General features: G+C 40.7%; 1 protein-coding gene across 7 annotated transcripts in view; it reads right to left on the bottom strand.

Moving 5' to 3' along the window:
* nrg1 (neuregulin 1) overlaps positions 1–19163 on the bottom strand; it is a 142311-nt gene that overhangs the window by 15471 nt on the left and 107677 nt on the right. For 3 of the 7 annotated variants that reach the window (XM_061876828.1, XM_061876825.1, XM_061876826.1), the window contains 3 exons: positions 13545–13647; positions 11908–12037; positions 11693–11814 (listed from right to left, as the gene is read on the bottom strand). In XM_061876828.1, the coding sequence (XP_061732812.1) occupies positions 11693–11814; positions 11908–12037; positions 13545–13647 (355 nt within the window). Of the gene's footprint in view, positions 1–626; positions 828–11692; positions 11815–11907; positions 12038–13544; positions 13648–19163 lie in introns of all 7 variants that reach the window. The other 4 variants (XM_061876832.1, XM_061876829.1, XM_061876831.1 and 1 more) reach the window with 3 other exon arrangements.

The following is a 19163-nucleotide window of genomic DNA, read 5'->3' on the forward strand; positions in this document are numbered from 1 at the left end:
TGCTGGGCATTTTTTTTTTTTTTTTTATCTTTCGAATAAAAAAAACAAGACAACAAGACATGATATTGTCTTTCATAATAATTGTGAATGGGCTTCACGGTGCAAGAGGGGTTAGTGCGTCTGTCTCACAATACGAAGGTCCTGAGTAGTCAGGGTTCAATCCCGGGCTCGGGATCTTTCTGTGTGGAGTTTGCATGTTCTCCCCGTGAATGCGTGGGTTCCCTCCGGGTACTCCGGCTTACTCCCACTTCCAAAGACATGCACCTGGGGATAGGTTGATTGGCAACACTAAATTGGCGCTAGTGTGTGAATGTGAGTGTGAATGTTGTCTGTCTATCTGTGTTGGCCCTGGGATGAGGTGGCGACTTGTCCAGGGTGTACGTCGCCTTCCGCCCGATCGTAGCGGAGATAGGCACCAGCCCCCCCGCGACCCCAAACGGAATATGCGGTAGAAATGGATGGGATGGATGGAATAATTGTGAATAAGCAAAATTCCAAAAAATGTGCACTTCTCCTCTACATTGAAATTCTTATTTTCATATAGTGTATGCTTCCACAAGAAACTATTTTAATTATTGTCGACCGAGTTCGTTTTCTGTGATGAAAAGTTGAAAGTAATCAGTTACCTCATAATTTAAGGCAAATCCGTGTCAGAGTTGGGTGTGTCTCCACATTTCTTTGAATGAGCACTTAGGTCTTTGGTGCCACCGGTGGCATTCAGGCGACCCCTACGGGGTTTTGTGGCATGCTGGCTATTCTCCGCCAATGACATCACGGAGACTGAGTCAGTGTCAGACAGTACACTGTTGCTCCAGTCATTACTCCAGCTGTGGAGACAGGGAGGGGGATGTCATGGGGACAGTTTTCAAGGCAGGACACTTTAAAAATGACATCACTGTTTTGCAGCTCAAATTTTTGAAGCTCAAAGTTTTTTGCTTTAAGGGACTTTTAAGGCAATCAATGCTTTATGTTGATGTTTACACTTTACACTTCGGATTTGCGATTGGAGCTTTGGACTATTTGGTGCTTTCCTGACCACAGACCCTGACCATGAAACGAGGGTTTTTCTGATATCCTTGGCTGGGAAATAAAGGATTAAGTTAAATGTTTTTTTTACATTTAAATTTGCTCTTTGTTGAGAAGACACACTTTAAGGCAGGGGTCCCCAACCTGTTTGACTCTGGGTTTTGATTGATTGAAACTTTTATTAGTAGATTGCACAGTACAGTACATATTAGGTACAATTGACCACTAAATGGTAATGTCACACCTGTGAATCAGGTTTTATGTTTGATTATGTTATGGTTTGTTTTTCGGACTCTTGTTTCCTGTTTTGCACAGTTTAGTTTCCACCTGGTCTCCTAGTCAGCACTCACACCTGTTTTCAATAATCACAGCTAGTATTTAAGCCATGTTTTTCCTGTTCCTCGGCCTGGCAACTTTGTTTTGGATTGTATTGAACTCTACCTACCCTCATGACCATGCACCTACCTTACCTTGCCGACCTTCATGCCTTGCCACGCTGTTTATTGTTTGACCACGCCACGTAAGACTTTTTGTATTTATGCCTCAGTGCACATTTTTGGTTTGCTTTGTGCCATAGATAGTATCTTTTGTTTATCTGTATATAGCCATGCCATTGTGCTGTTTTTGTTTTTGAGTATAGTCTAGTTTTTATCCGCCATTGTGCGTGCCCTTTGTTTTCCTGTTTTGTATTATAGTGTGTAAATAAATTAAACATGCACTTACACTCACGTCTCGCTCGTGCAAATCATCCTTTGCGTGGAAGAAGCAAAACAAATCCAAGTCGAAGTCCTGACAGGTAACACCCGAATAAGTTTTTCAACTTGTTTAAGTCAATTCATCGCACACTTGCCTGACACTGAGGCGCGAGCGTGATGATGTCACGTTATCGATGTCAAAATGCATTTTTAGACAATATGATTTCCTTAAGCGGCTAGGAGACCCCGAAAGTAACAAGCGGTAGAAAATAGATCATAAAGGAAAAAAAACAAAAAAAACTTGAGACTTCCCGCGGGCCAGATTTTCGATGCTGCTGGGCCATATTTGGCCAAAATAAATTCACTGGAAATACAATGTTCAATCATTTTTTTTCTTTAGTGCAAAATACTACATTGAACATAAGTGAAACATTAAACATCAAACCTTGCTGCCAACAACTCACGATTAGATTCAAATCAAATTCCTTGGGGTGACGATTTGCTTCAGAATCGATCCTCGATTATTGCAGTTTACAGTATTATTTAATCATACTAAAACCTTTTCAAAACAGGTTACTGGTTATAAAACACAAAACACACCTATTCCGGACTGCTTATTCCTTGTAATCATCTTATCTTCTCTATCTTTGTTGTTGTTATTATTGTTGTTTTTATCCAATTTGATTTTGTTTTGATTTTGTACGATGTCCTTGAGTGCCCAGAAATGCGCCTTATAAATAAAATGTATTATTATTATTATTATAAAAACTTCTCTTGGCTGCTGATGCATAACGTACGGCATACAACTATGCACGCGAGTAAGCACGGAGATGGCCTAAAAATATCTTTAAAAATGTATTCTTAAAAATATATTTTTGTAATTGATTTTTTTAAAGTATAAATTGAATTAGAATCAGATTAAATAGGATTCGTGAATTAGAATCAGATTAAATAGGATTCGTAATTCCGTTGTGACTCGATTTTCTCAGTACCCTTGACAGATTCACACAGGGTGGCCCTGTGTGTTGCATTTCATCCATCCTTTCCTTTTTCTAGACTGCTTATCCTTCTTTGCAAGACTGTATAGGATTCCTACTAAAGCTACATACAGTATGCACAAAAGCCAAAAACGATATACACAAGAGTAAGTAAGGATCTGGGTCTGCATTTTACACTCTTGCTGTGATGTGCTACACTGTACTGTATCTGGGGCTTCTTATCATAGCCTCCTGTCTGATGTGGCAGACCCCAGCTTCTACCGATCTTGTGTTGCCATGATTAGTGCCTCTGTCTGTCATTCGAGCCTTTTCCAAGCACTGATATTCACAATGTCAGACACTTCTTTTGTTTTTCCATAATAGACTATCTTGCTGCTCCTCCTTACTTATAATTTGCCAACAAGCACATCAGTCAGAGTCCAGCTCTTCACTCATCCTTACACTGACTATATAGCAGCCTGCATGCGAGGTCAAAATAAATTGAGTGATTCATCTGCGTTTACTCACGATTAATTAATTATTTTTTGTGATTAATCACATGTCTTAACTCATTACCTTGGACATCCCCAATAAAAATTAGCGATGAAAAATCTCAACATGTCTGGGCAACAACACATAAAACAAAGTATTGGCGATGTGAGCGCACTGATTTGTGCCCATGGCTCCTTTTTTATTTTACTTATTGGAAGAAGTGGTCTCGAGCCCAGACTGTTATGCAATCGCATCTTGCAGTTTTTTTTTTTGTTAATGGTTACAGACAACAAATTAGATTGAAAAGTTCGAATAAGATTCAACATTTTCCAAAAGACAAACAAACAGCACACCGGCTCACTCCCGACTACATTTGTGTATACATACATATATATATATATGTATATATATATATATATATATATATATATATATATATATATATAAACCCCACCCACCTCAACCGACGCATGGGGGGGTTTGGTCCTAGCGGGGTGTATAATATAAGCAGTAGGAGTCATGGATGCATTGCATTCTGGGTAATTCTTATGTTTCGTTTATAATGTGTTACAGAGCCGATGTTTTCCAGAAATGTAATTGTCATTCTTGTTTGGTGTGGGTTCAGTGTGGCACATATTAGTAAGAGTGTTAAACTATTTTATATCACAACCTTCAGTGTAACCGGTGTGGCTGATTAACAAGACCTCTGGTTTGCACAATAGTACAAGCAGTAAAAACTCTTTATGCTGTATAATTTCATTATACATCTTGAAAGAGTTTTGCGGCTCCCATTGTCATTGTGAAATAGGTCAAAATGGCTTTTTGAGTGGCAAAGGTTGCCGACCTTGCTGCCTCCGCCATTTTGTAAATGACGACCAGGGAAGTGTCACTCGTAACGTCACGAATTTGACCCTGCGGTAACAGTAAGCATGCGCTAATAGTTTTGACCCGGCAGTAGTTCAAGGCAGGCGCATATTACATGCCCGGCGGCAATTCAAGGAAATACGGTATACACATATAATATATGTATATACAGTGTATACACATACATATATATATATACATATATATATATATATATATATACAAAATACGATAAGGGTATCGCAACTGGCTCACCTTTACAGGTACTCGCCCCTGCACCATCTGTGAGCCTGTGGCCTCGCTCTCTTCATCTCTCCTTCTATCAAGGCACCATCGGGACTCTGCATGGCAGGGACGTCCTCCTCCCTGAGTCAAGACTAAGTTTGACCGCATACCTTAACTGGACATCAGTTGGTTGGCATCAGAAGGTTCTCAAATGGGCACCCCCCGTCATTAACGTTTCGTCGAATTAAGCCCATGACGCTTCGGAGGGGCTCGACGGCAGATCCAGCGTCCTGGCTCTACCCCTGCTGAATGCCACCCAACTCTATGTCCCTAGTCCTTCAGTAGGTCGGCTCTGCCACCGCACCTTTCTTTGTATCCAAATCCAGCGTGATGCTTCTTCTGCCCTTTTAGTGGTGTTGGCTACCAGCCGCTTCCTAGCCAGCCCCTCGACCCCCAGCAGTCCGAGGGCTCTCCAGAGCGACCGCCCCGCAAAGCCTCTACAGCCCACCTCCACCGGTAAGTTCCAGGCCTTCCATCCATTTAGCTGGCTCTTGAGGATGAGGGTTTGGTATTTTTTGAGTTTGCGTTCATACGCCTCCTCTATCCTCTCTTCCCAGGGTACTGTCAGCTCGATAAGCACCACCTGTTTGGTTCCTTTAGACCACAGAACAATATCAGGTCTCAGGGTAGTGTGGGCTATCTCCTCTGGGAATTTCAGCTGCTTCTTCAGGTCGACCCGCATCTCCCAGTCGCTTGCCGCGGCCAGGATTCCTTTGTTCCTCCCTCCTGCTGCTGCGCTTTCACCTGCCCTGATGAAGTGGATGAAGCGAGGCCCATTAGAGAGCTGCCTTGTCCTCTTCCTGGCCTGCTCAACACCCTCTGCCAGCTGAGCAAGGATCTGGTCATGACGCCACCGGAACTTGCCATCTGCTAAACTTGAGTGACAAGAGGAGAGGACATGCTCCAGGTTGGCTATCTTTCCGCAGAGTGTACAGCTGGGAATCTCTACCATTCCCCAAGTATGGAGGTTTGATGGGGTGGGCAGGACATCATATGTAGAACACAGCAGGAACTTAATCCGGTGGCCTTCCATGCTCCAGATGTCCTTCCAGGTTAGAGATCTGTCTTTTACACTCTCCCATCTAGTCCAGCTGCCTTGTTTGTTCATGGTTACTGCCTTGACATGCCGGCTTTCCTCTTCAGCCTTTCGGACCTCCCTCTGCACCAAGCCTCGCCGCTCCTTTGGGTCAGCTTTGTTCCAATTTGTTCTGGAAGAGCAACCCAGACCAAGTCTTCCCTGGGCTACTGATCCCACAATGTTCGCGTGATGCAGTCGATCCTCCGCCTCCCTCAGCGCTTCGCTAGCTGACCACTTTATGCCTGACCTGACGACAATGCCTGCTTGTCGTACTCGCTCGTCTTTGCTGTCTCGTAGCATCATAGCCTGGCGTGTTTTTGTCACCTTGTACTCCTCCACCACTGATGTTATTGGCAGCTGTAGCTTGCTTCCTGTGCTGTACAGTCCAATGGAACAGAAGCTTCTTGGGACACCCAGCCATCTCCTCAAGTAGGTGTTCAACTTCCTCTCCAGACTCTCAACTGTGGATACAGGTACCTCATAAACTAGGAGTGGCCAGAGCAGACGGGGGAGAACCCCATGTTGGTAACCCCAGGCCTTATACTTGCCCGGGAGGCCGCACTTTTCTAGGGATGTCATCCAGGCTTCTGCTTGGCTAAACATTTCTTTCACACTCAGTCGGTCTTTGAGATCTGCCCTGTACCACTTCCCCAAGCACTTCACAGGCTTCTCTTGGACAGTTGGGATGATGTTCTCCCTGATCTTGAAGCGAAACCGTTCCTGAACACGCCCTTTCTTCAGAACTAGGCTTCTGGACTTTGCAGGTTTGAACTCCATCCTTGCCCAATTAGTGAGCTCAATCAGGTCCTCCAAAATGTATCTTCCTTCTGGCACTGATCTTGCTGTGATGGTAAGGTCGTCCATGAACGCTCTAATGGGTAGCATCTGGACTCCGCTTGCAAGGACTGCGCCTCGACATAACTTCTCTGCCGACTTGACAAGAAGGTTCATCGCTGCAGAAAATAAAATCACTGAAATTGTGCAGCCAGTGACAATGCCCACTTCTAGTCTCTGCCAGTTGGTGGTGAATTCTCCGCAGGTGAATCGCATGTTGAATCCGTCAAAGTACTGCCGCAAGAGTTTCTGGAATTGCTCTGGTATGTGGTAGGTCTTTAAAGTCAGCTCCACTAACTTGTGGGATATCGTTCCATAGGCATTTGTTAGATCAAGCCACAGAACTGCTAGGTCTCCGTGGTTCCTCTTTGCATCCTCGATGATCTTGGAGATTACGCTGGTGTGTTCGAGACAGCCAGATACCCCTGGAATGCCACCTTTTTGAACTGAAGTGTCCATGTAACCATTGTCCAACATGAAGGTGGTCAACCTCTTTGCCAGAATCCCCAGGAAGAGCTTAGCTTCCACATTGAGGAGGGAGATGGTACGGAATTGCTTAATCCCTGAAGAGTTTTCTTCCTTAGGGATGAAGCATCCCTCAGCCACCAGCCATTCATCAGCAAGGAAATTCTTCCTCCATGCCACCGTCAGTAGCTTCCAGAGTCGTTTCCTGAGCCTTTCGCAATGCTTGTAAACACTGTACGAGATGCCATTTGGCCCTGGGGCTGATTTTCCTCTTGCCTTCTTAAGGAAGCTGCTGACTTCCTGCCAGCTTGGTTCCTCCGCCTTAAAAGGAATAGTTGGTTCAGCTGGTTTAATGAGCCTCTCCATCACCTCCAAATTGTCCTCCCTCCTGGGATCGCTGTGGACCTGCCGAAGGTGCTCCTCCACCTCTTCCTTTGTTGCTTTCAACTCTCCTGATCTTTTATCACCCAGGAGTTTCGACAGGTAGTTGAATGGGTTCTTTGTGAAGGCCACCCTTTCCTTCAACCGCCGCTTCCTGTTCCTGCGGTGACAATCAGCTCGTCGCAAGATCTTAATGCGCTCCCTCAGGCCGTTTCGCAATTCTGTGAGAGCTGGTTTCTCGTCTGCTGTTGCTTCACGAAAGGCCTTCTTAAGCCTCCGCAGATCCCCTCTAAGGATTGCTATCTCCTTCAGGCGTCTGTTTTCCTTGGGCTGGATGTTTACTCTGCCTTTTTGTTCTCTCTTTCCGAAGCGATCTGCGCCTATACTCCAGATTATCGAGGACATGGCCTTGAGCTTCTTTCCCACGTCTCCTGCGAGTGCCGCTTCCAGCACCTGGTCGACATCACAGTCAAACATATCCCATTCTTTCTTTTCAGCTGCAGTTGGCCAGTTCACTCGTTCTTTCCGAACGTCTCCAGCACAAGTGTTCTGGCCATGCCGTCTGGTGTCCTGAGTGACTTCCCTCTCACTGTGGTGCCCTGCTGCCTCTGTCACACCAGCGATGCTTCTCCTGCCCCCATCTCCATCATGTGCCTGGAGATTCTGGGGACTGTGGTTTGTGTCCTGCCCCAGCTTCTCCTCTGTCCCACCAGGTTTCCCTGTGCGTTGCACATTACTTTCAGGTTGCATCTTGTGCATCTTGGTCTGGTGTATCTTGAGACCTTTCTCATTTTTGCATATCTTCCCACACCTGCAGACCCGGGATAAATCGCCTAGCTGTTCCGTAGTCGATTGTCTGTCATTGATGGTCATAACATTGGTCTGGCCAGTGGGTCGATCATCCTCCCCCGCTCTCGCCCGACCCCGGGGGTATCTTCTATTATAACTTTCCATAGCGATTGGTTTTGGGTTCCTCCTTACGGAGGCTGTGCTTTGGCCTGCCAAGCCTCCGCACCCCGGCTCTAGTCTTTCCCAGATGTCAGCAGTCTTTCCTCGCTGTCACCGTTCTTTCTCGGTTGCCAACCTGTCTTTCCAAGTGGTCACTGGGTCTACCAGAGAAGAATATGCAAAATACGATAAGGGTATCGCAACTGGCTCACCTTTACAGGCACTCGCCCCTGCACCATCTGTGAGCCTGTGGCCTCGCTCTCTTCATCTCTCCTTCTATCAAGGCACCATCGGGACTCTGCATGGCAGGGACGTCCTCCTCCCTGAGTCAAGACTAAGTTTGACCGCATACCTTAACTGGACATCAGTTGGTTGGCATCAGAAGGTTCTCAAATGGGCACCCCCCGTCATTAACGTATATATATATATATAAAAAATATCTCTTTAAAACATAGCTTTAACAACGCTCAAATCCTTAGCTACTAGCAAAAACACAAAAGAACAAAAATGTAAAATAAAGTCGCTGGATTAAGAGGACATTTCAAACATCTGCAGCAACCTAATAAAAATAATTTACTTGTAACAATAGTGTTTTTTTAGCTCCACATTTTTAGAAGACCCTTGATACTTTAAAAATGAAAGCAAATGGGAACATATCTATTTACACTAAGTTTGTATGCTGGCAGAAATTTCTTCCCCATTGTTTTCAAGTGCATCCATCATCACTTGCGTAGTTGATTTGATAGAAACTCGTAAATTGCAACTTGCCAACTTGCTTTGACTGATCCTGAGACTTGAGGCAAACTGACTCGATCTCTGGCAATACTGCTGAGGATTCTTTTTTCATTGAGAGCAAAATTCGTGGAAAAAACGGGACCTTGAAGACGCACAGATCTTGACAGGTATGCGTCACACACTCCTCATACTGGAGTTTGTGTCGAGTGAGAGCGACTTCTATCCTGCCTCCTCTGTGCGTGAAGAAGGAACACAACATCCAATGCAGATAGGATGAGTGATTTCCGCTTCAAGGTATTACAAAACCCAAAACCAGTGAAGTTGGCACGTTGTGTAAATTGTAAATAAAAACAGAATAAAATGATTTGCAAATCCTTTTCAACCTTTATTCAGTTGAATAGACTGCAAAGACAACGTACTTAACGGTCCAACTTGTGAACTTTATTGTTTTTTGAAAATATTAGCACATTTGGAATTTGATGCCTGCAACATGCTTCAAAAAAGCTGGCACGAGTGGCAAAAAAGACTGAGAAAGTTGAGGAATGCTCATCAAACACTTATATGGAACATCCCTTAGGTGTGCAGGCTAATTGGGAACAGGTGGGCGCAATGATTGGGTATAAAAGCAGCTTCCATGAAATGATCAGTCATTCACAAACAAGGATGGGGCAAGGGTCGACACTTAATGAACAGATACGTGAGCAAATTGTCGAACAGTTTAACAACAACATTTCTCAACGAACAATTGAAAGGAATTTAGGGATTTCACAATCTATGGTCCGTAATATCATTAAAAGGTTCAGAGAATCTGGAAAAATTGCTGCACGTAAGCGATGTTATTATGGACCTTGGATCCCTCAGGCGGTAGTGCATCAAAAACGGACATCAGTGTGTAAAGGATATCAATAACCACATGGGCTCAAGAACACTTCAGAAAACCACTGTCAGTAACTACAGTTTGTTGCTACATCGCCACATCTGTGAGTGCAAGTTAAAACTCTACTATGCAAAGTGAAAGCCATTTAACAACAACACCCAGAAACGCCGCCGGCTTCGCTGAGCCTGAACTCATCTGATGCAAAGTGGAAAAGTGTTCTGTGGTCTGAAGAGTCCACATTACACATTGTTTTTGGAAATTGTGGACTGTCGTGTCCTCTGGAACAAAGAGGAAAACAACCGTCCGGATTGTTCCGGATTTGTTTAGGCGCAAAGTTAAAAAGCCAGCATCTGTGATGGTATGGTGGTGCATTAGTACCCAAGGCATGCATATCTTACACATCTTCATAGTAAAAGAGTACGGATACTAGACTGGCCTGCCTGTACTCCAGACCTGTCTCCCATTGAAAATGTGTGGCGCAATATGAAGTGTAAAACACCACAACGGAGACCCCGAACTGTTGAACAACTTAAGCTGTGGGAAAGAATTCTACCTGAAAAGCTTCAAAAATTGGTTTTCTCAGTTCCCAAACGTTTACTAAGTGTTGTTAAAAGGAAAGGCCATGTAACACAGTGGTAAAAATGCCCCATGACAACTTTTTTGCAATGTGTTGCTGCCATTAAATTCTAAGTTAATGATTATTTGCAAAAAAAAAAATAGTTCTCAGTCTAAACAATAAATATCTTATATCTATAAGTGTGAACGTTAAAAGTATCTTGTCTTTGCAGTCTATTCAATTGAATACAAGTTGAAAAGGTTTTGCAAGTCATTGTATTCTGTTTTTATTTACAAATTACACAACGTGCCAACTTCACTGGTTTTGGAACTGGAAACTAGAAATTGTGATGTATCATGTTGTATGCTTGCATGTTCCAAATAAACTCAAACTCAAACTACGACGATTGCTATGGATTTGCCGATATATTTTGTCAAGTTACTGTTATCATTCATCACATATGCTGAAAAGGTTGGGCAAAATGCCCCACACATGTGATTTCTTAAAGTACAATAGGGTTTTTTACAAATGTGTTTTCTGTTTATCATGTTCTGGGTAAGTCACTCCAATAGTGTCTTATCATTTGAACCCTGTGTGAGTGAAATGATAATAAAACTGCATTTTTACAAACGCTTGCTTTATTTTGATGAATGGGCATATGTTTTGACCAAAGTGAGTCATTTTGCAAATAATCTAGGAATTAAGAAAATTTAATGTGTGTGTATATCTTTTGGACAGTTAGTAAAATTGTGTGTAGGAAAATGGAAAAAACGGTCATTACTTTTTATGTCATTGCTTATGGAGTATACCGTATTTCCTTGAATTGCCGCCCGGGGCGCTAACTAATTTAAAACTTCTTTCCACTCCTGCGCTTACCAAAGGCATGCGGTAACAGTAAGCATGCGCTAATTATTTTAAACCTCTTCTCACTACGGCACTTACCTAAGGCATGCAGCAAAAATTTGAGTGTGATGTAAGCTTGGACCTTAAATCCTACTGAATAGCTCTTAATCTTCTTCCCTTTATGCGATTTCAAATTACCGGTATTGAAATCAGCCTCCTCCATTTTGAAAATGATGACAAGGGAAGTGTCACTCGTGACATCACGAGTTTGACCAGGCGGTGATACTGAACATGCGCTAATTATTTTGGGAAGCAAGTTTGACCCGGCAGTAATTCAAGGCAGGCGCATACTATATGCCCTGTGGCAATTCAAGGAAATACGGTATTGTGAATTAATTGAGAACAGGAAGTGAACAAAACTGTTAGCAACTGCTATGTAATGGCAAACAGGTAGGATTCAATAAGATCTGCTTCTTCCTACTCCTTTTCGAACATGTCGGAAAGAAAAACTGGAAATTGTGATGTATCGTGTTGTAATTTTATGCATGTTCGAAAATAACTCAAACTCAACTCAACATTATTGAACAAAATACCCGCTAACTTCTTTAAAGTTCGATATTTCAAGTCACTAGTTACCTTTGGCTGGAGATGTGGGTGAGTGTGGTCGGGTCTGCTGTTGATAAGGCGTACTTGCTTGTGGAGAATGTTGTTTCCGTCTCTTTCTCAGCGGCATGCTGGACTGTTGTCCCATTGCACTGCTATTAGAAACATAAGGAAAAATAAAGGGGGGGTGTATGAATAATTATTACAGATGATGTCATTTGATGTCAGTGAGTGCAAGCATACTGTACATTGGTTTGCAGCAAATCTTGAAGAGGCAAATTGGAGACCTGGCGTCTGCTGGCTGATTTCTCCAGCTTGTTCTTCTTCTTCTTCCTCAGGTTCTGCCTGAGGCGCTCGTGGAGTTTTTTCCTCTGATGCCTGTTGGGAAGGAACGTACTGCATTCGGAGGCAGCTCAGATCACTAGTTTCAAAAAATGCATTTACTCAAAAGTTCATGACTGTAGCAGTTATCAAACATGTTAATGTGGTCGAATACACGCCACAATAAAGTTATTCAGTATCGTGTCCACAAGTACAGGGAAATTCAAGGAAATCCATTAAAATAGGACATTGCATTAGTAACATTAATCTTGTCGCATAAATTAACTATATCAGCTGTAATTGGGTTCTACTTCACACTCAGTCGTAAAAAACAATCTTGTATTATTAGACACAAACGGCCGCCAAAATCAAATCACACAATGTAGTATACTCTTTTGATTACCGTATTTTCCGAACCATAGGGCTCACCGGATTATAAGGCGCACTGCCGATGAGCGGGTCTTGTCGGGTTTATTTTCATAGAAAAGACGCACCGGATTATTGGGCACATTAAAAGGGTCATCATATATATAGTATATATATATATTTTTTTTTTTACAAAATGGAAAACACTTCCTTGTGGTCTACATTACATGTAATGGTGGTTCTTTGGTCAAAATGTTGCATGGATTATGTTTTACAGATCATCTTCAAGCCGCTTCAAGCGTCTTTTCTCCGTCATCTTTGTTGCAGCGGTGTAGCATGCAAGGACGTGTAAAAGATGGAGCTAACTGTTTTAATGAAATTCCGACATTACTTAAATCAATAACGGAGAAGCATCTCCTCATCTGTGGCTCACTAGTGTAATAACAACGGAAATGTGTCCCGTGAAAAAAGTCCAACCGGAACTCTCGAATAACAAAAGTTCCTTGGGTGCATAAAGTAAACTCACTACACCGGTATGTTTTAGCGCTTTCATGGCGAGTTTACTAACAGATATAAGCAAGAACTTTACACTACTTTGTATTACAAATGGCAAAAGCGGAGGATGAATGTCCCATAACAAGATAGACAAAAAGAAGACTACAGAGGCGGACGCGCGGAAATGTTCAGGACTTATGCAGATCCCAAATACAGATCAGCAGGTACAAGAAGGTAAGAAAAGTTGCTGTTGCATAATATTGCGAAACAAAACGCCAGATAAAATGTCTTACCTTATACACACACCATAATAATACTCGTATTTTGAAGCACAGTACAATCCATCAAGCAGTGCGGCCTCATAGCTTACCAAAGTCGTACTAAAATATTTTGATAGATTTTTGAGCGCCGTGTGTAATGTTCTATATTTACCATGGAACATATACAATTTTGGTGTTGTTTACTTGAGTCATATTGCAGTCTACACGTATCTCTAATGTGTGACTGCCTGCTACTGGTCACACTTATCATTTCACCATGTAACAAATAAAATAGCTTCAAGGTCGGTAAGCACAACCAAAATCATCCCGCACATTAGGTGCACCAGGTCGGGTTTTGAGAAAATGAAAGGATTTTAAGTGCGCCTCATCGATCCGAAAAATACAGTATACTAAATCAAACATGAAAATGTGGTGTCAATTACTTTGTTTTGCAGTAGGCAACCACACACATGATTCCAACGACTAGGAGCGCGATGCAGATTCCTGTTATCGTTAAAATACGTTTCTGATACAGCTCCTCGGCTTCTGAAAAAGAGCACAGTCCATTCTTTAAAGTTCACATCGAGGCATCAGGCTTGTACAATAGTCCTAATGGAATTAGACATTTGAATTCAATCCAGTTCATCTGAATTGAATTTAATTGAGGTTGAAAACAGGTAATGGAATATTAACTCAAATTCGAATTGAAGTAGATTTTAAATCCAAATTGATAATTAAAAATTCCATATGTGTGTTATTTACATATTTCATAGAACTAGAATTACTCTGAATATCTCAGGTATTCATATTTTAATTATAGCAGATTTTTTTTTTTTTCACCAACAATAAGAATAAAATCATCTTCGATAAGAGATTATTTAAATATAACTTTGAAATTACACTATTTGAAAAATGTTGAATGGTACAAACCTTTTCTAGATTGTTTTACTTTCATTATTCAAAATTTGTGTTTCATTTTAGTGTTTAAAAAATATTTTTTTGTATTTAACCAAAACCTTTGTTTAATGTTACAAATACTTACATTTGGCAATACGGACTGAATTGCAATGAATTTAATTCTACTTCCTGTAATTCAAACTCAAATTCCTGTGGGGTAGAGCCAATTCAATTCAAAATCTAACTTTTTAAATGAATTGAATTAAAATTCCAATGTCTGAACTTTGCACAAGCCTGCTGGAAATCTACTAATGTCCACATATACATGCATACACATTGTACATTGAAAAACACATTAAGTGCATTAAACACAATTCCAACCATAAACCAACACAATAAGTAAAAGGTAATATTGCCTTTTGTAAACAGTTTCCATATGAGTTGGGAAATTGTATTAGCTGTAAATATAAACGGAATACAATGATTTGCAAATTATTTTCAACCCATATTCAATTGAATGCACTACAAAGACAAGATATTTGATGTTCAAACTCATAAACTTTATTTTTTTTTGCAAATAATAATTAACTTAGAAGTTCATGGCTGCAACAAGTGCCAAAGTAGTTGGGAAAGGGCATGCTCACCACTGTGTTACATCACCTTTTGTTTTAAAGAACACTCAATAAACGTTTGGGAACTGAGGAAACTAATTGTTGAAGCTTTGACAGTGGAATTCTTTCCCATTCTTGTTTTATGTAGAGCTTCAGTCGTTCAACAGTCCGGGGTCGCTTACGTGGGGTGATTTCTCCAGATTCTCTGAACTTTTTGATGTTATTCTGGACCGTAAATGTTGAAATCCCTAAATTTCATGCAATTGCACTTTGATAAACATTCTCCTTTTAATGCAGTTGTGGACAAAAGGGTGTACCTCGCCCCATCCTTTCTTGTGAAAGACTGAGCATTTATTGGAAGCTGTTTTTATACCCAATCATGGCACCCACATATTCCCAATTAGCCTGCACACCTGCGGAATGTTCTTAATAAGTGTTTGATGAGCATTCCTTGACTTTATCAGTATCTATTGCCACCTTTCCCAACTTCTTTGTCACGTGTTGCTGACATCAAATTCTAAAGTTAATGATTATTTGAAAAAAAAAAAAGAGTTTATCAGTTTGAACATCAAATATCTTGTCTTTGTAGTGCATTCAATTGAATATGGGTTGAAAATGATTTGCAAAGCATTGTATTCCGTTTATATTTACATCTAACACAATTTCCTAACTCATAGGGAAACAGGGTTTGTAGATTTGTGTAGCTTTAATGATAATCCAAAAAAAGATGCCAAACATCACTGAAATGAAAGAAGGTTTTTGAAAAAAGGGGAAACTACAGAGATGGAGCACCCGAGAAACCATAGAAATGCAACGTGTTGGAAAAAAGTTAGGACAGTGTAGTTTTCAGGACAGAAGTGTGTCTTGATGTTGAAAGATACTTAAAAGAAAAGAAACAGTGGGGGTGTTAAACTTGTTTTCATTGAGGGCCACATTGCAGTTATGGCTGCCCTCGGAGGGTTAATATTTATTCATTTAAAACTGTCAGGATTTATCTAATGATATTATAACAATAAAAAACAATACATTTGATATTTTTTTTTTACATAAACTGGAAAAAATCGGTAAATTTTACAGGGAAATTTACAATGGTTTGGATAGGCTCCAACACCCCTCTGCGACCCTGTAGGGGACAAGCGGTAGAAAATGAAAAAATGGATTTACCAGATTTTACTGTCAATGGAAAAAGAATAGTATCGGGGGTTTTTTAGCACTACAATTCTGGCAAATGGGAAACAAGATTTTCACTGTAAAATCTATTTGTACATTTTAAGGATAACATAATGAGTCCAGGGTGTACCCCGCCTTCCGCCCGATTGTAGCTGAGATAGGCGCCAGCGCCCCCCGCGACCCCGAAAGGGAATAAGCGGTAGAAAATGGATGGATGGATAATGAGTGAAGCAGATATTTAAATATTGGTTCAAATATGTATATAATACATCACAATATAATATTTGTTGCATAATTAGATATAATTATGGTTAAAATATATTCAATTGTGTGGAGTAAACTGTATTTATTTTTTAGTGCTTTAAAATGATTACATTTTCTAAATAGATCAATCGTAATTAAACACAGTTTGGTTTTTTGCTCGGTTGCATAATTAAAATAAAGACCCCAATATTTTGACACATTTGGAAATACTATGTGATGAATTTACACATATGTATAAATGGTCAAAGCAATATTGTTTTATTTATTCATTCTGGTTCAGTTTGGTTAATAGCACCAGTTACCTTATTTTTGACAGCCCTATTTTTTTCTGTCAAAATGGAGAGAATGACAACAATTAATAAGAAAAAGTTTCCTGTATTATTCCCAGGCTATTGCATATAAAATGATGTGGCCCACATTCCTTGAGTTTGACACGAGAGTGACATACAGTACAAGGGAAGGAAAATCTAAAGGAATATATAAAAAAATACATTATATCATCAGTTACCATGAATTGACAATCCTAATAAATTGATGTTTAATTTTTTTTAAATGAAACATTTTCCGCATTGAAAGGTTTGTGTCACAGTTGCGCATGGTAGCTGGCGACATGACCCAAAGATGCAGAGATGGCAGGTAAGGTGCAGAAAAGAAGGGTTTTTAGTTCGGACTATAGCAGGCAAAAACATTAGCCAATGAACCAGTGTTGCAAGTAAGGCTCTCCTGATTAGTGATTACAAACAGATGAGCCACCTAATCACTTATCAGGAGCAGGTGAGGAGAAGCAGAGCTCAAACCAGAATTAAAGTGGCTGAGATAGAAGACAGACAGGAAGTGGAATGAAAAAAATAATAGCAAAAACAGAGCAACACGAACATACAGTATATACAATCTGTATTGTCTGATCATAACAGGTTGCCGACACTTTTTGAGTCACTAAGGTACGTGTTTTCTCAGGAATCTCATCCAAAGGAATAAGTATTTAATACTGACTTTGTAAGTTCACGGCCTTACAAAGACATTGACAGTCCACCTCTTTTATTGGAGCTCTTTAAACAGAAACCGACTCCAGATTGATTGGCAACACTAAATGGTCCCTAGTGTGTGAATGTGAGTGTGAATGTTGTCTATCTGTGTTGGCCCTGCGATGAGGTGGCGACTTGTCCGCCTTCCACTCGAGTGCAGCTGAGATAGGCTCCAGCACCGACCACCGCAACCCCTAGAGGGACAAGCGGCAGAACATGGATGGATGGCTGGGTAATACAACAATTGTCCTAAATCAGGGGTCGGCAACCCAAAATGTTAAAAGAGCCATGTTGGACCAAAATTACAAAAACAAATCCGTCTGGAGCCCCAAAACAAATTTAAAAGTCGTTGTACATACAGATAGTGTGTCATGAGCTATAAATAGAATTAAGAGGACTTAAAGGAAACTAAATGAGCTCAAATATAGCTACAAATGAGGCATAATGATGCAATATGTACATATAGCTAGCCTAAATAGCATGTTAGCATGGATTAGCTTGCAGTCATGCATGGACCATCTGATTAGCACTCCACACAAGTCAAAATCAACAAAACACACCTTTGTGCATCCACGCACAAGGTTAAAAGTTTGGTGGACAAAATGACACGGAAAAAGAAGTGGCATAAAACACGTCCGAGAAAGTTATACATGTAAACAAACACGGTGCGTTCAAAGACCGCCAAAATTAGTAGGACAAAACGGCGCTCGCCAAATACTCGAAACAGTGAAGCATGTTTAATGTAAACAGTGTGCTTTATAACAATTAGAGAGGTTTGTGTCATGTTTGTCTTCCTACAGAAACCATATTAAAACAAAACATTTATTTTTTGTCCTTTCCTTTTTTTTTTTTCATACATTTTTGAAAAAGCTCCAGAGAGCCACTAGGGCGGCGCTAAAGAGCTACAAGCGGCTCTAGAGCTGTGGGTTGCCGACCCCCGTCCTAGATGATATGAATGGGTTGGTGTTGTATTTTTCCGAAATGGTTGAAAAATGTTGACGTAGTAACAGTTTGTATTTTAATTGGTATTTCGGAATTCCTGGAATTTCGAGGAAAAAAAATAATTTTTTCACAAAAAACAAACAAAAAAAAACGTTTTGATGGTGGAATGGACAAACACGGTTGAAAAATGTGGCCTCTTAAAACATTCCAGGTAGAAGTGAAAATAGGGCTTTGGAAAACCAGGATTTCTTGAATTCCTGGATAAAATTTTTTTTTACCTAGATATGGTGGTTTGATTGTCCAAGGTGAGAGGAGTTTGGGATAGTCAAATGAGCTGAGAAATGTGGGAATTGTGCAAAAAAATCTAAAAATTGTCAATTCATTTTCAATGGGCACATTTCGAGGGATTCTGGGTAATCTCAGATCTTTTTCATACATTTTTTTGGGAAGTCCTCGATTCCTGGTCAAGCCGAACGTTTTGATACTTCATACCGATCGGATGAAAACTGTAAACTGTGGAGCGTGCCAAAGTTTGGCAGCAGAATAATAATATTGATAATGTTAGAATAATCATGTATATATTATCACACAACTTTTATGCAAAATTGCCGTTGCTATAATTATTGTCAATTGTGCTGAAGTGGTATTTTTCTTTTTGCTGTGCAAAGCTGCCAATCCAAAAGATTGCAAGCCAGTTTGGTATCAATGTTTGTGTCCAGGAACTGACTGCCAGAGCAGAGACGAAGCGATATCACCAGCGTCAACACATTTGCATTTTTTGTATGATCATATATTGTGTCTAACTGGAGTTGTCGAGATTACCCCCTTCCCTCAGCAACAGCTTCAGTGATGTAAACAGGGACCTCCCAATTAAATACAGAATGTAGTTTGGATCTATAACTAGAATACAGCCCAAAACACGTCTCCTCATTGAGCCAAATTGAACTCTGTCTCTGCATGATTCCTTGCTTCTAGTCTGTTTAATAAATGTCATCAGTGTTTGAAGCTGACAAATAATAATAATACATACATAGTTTTTGGTGTAGAAAAAACATATGTGTGAATGCTTGGGCATTTACACAATAATCATGAGTTTTATGTTACAACTCAATCAGATAGTGTTATGATGCGACTTCCCTGTGAACTGTCTTGC

The sequence above is a fragment of the Nerophis ophidion genome, linkage group LG17 (genome assembly GCF_033978795.1).
Source record: "Nerophis ophidion isolate RoL-2023_Sa linkage group LG17, RoL_Noph_v1.0, whole genome shotgun sequence".
Lineage (NCBI taxonomy): Eukaryota > Metazoa > Chordata > Actinopteri > Syngnathiformes > Syngnathidae > Nerophis > Nerophis ophidion.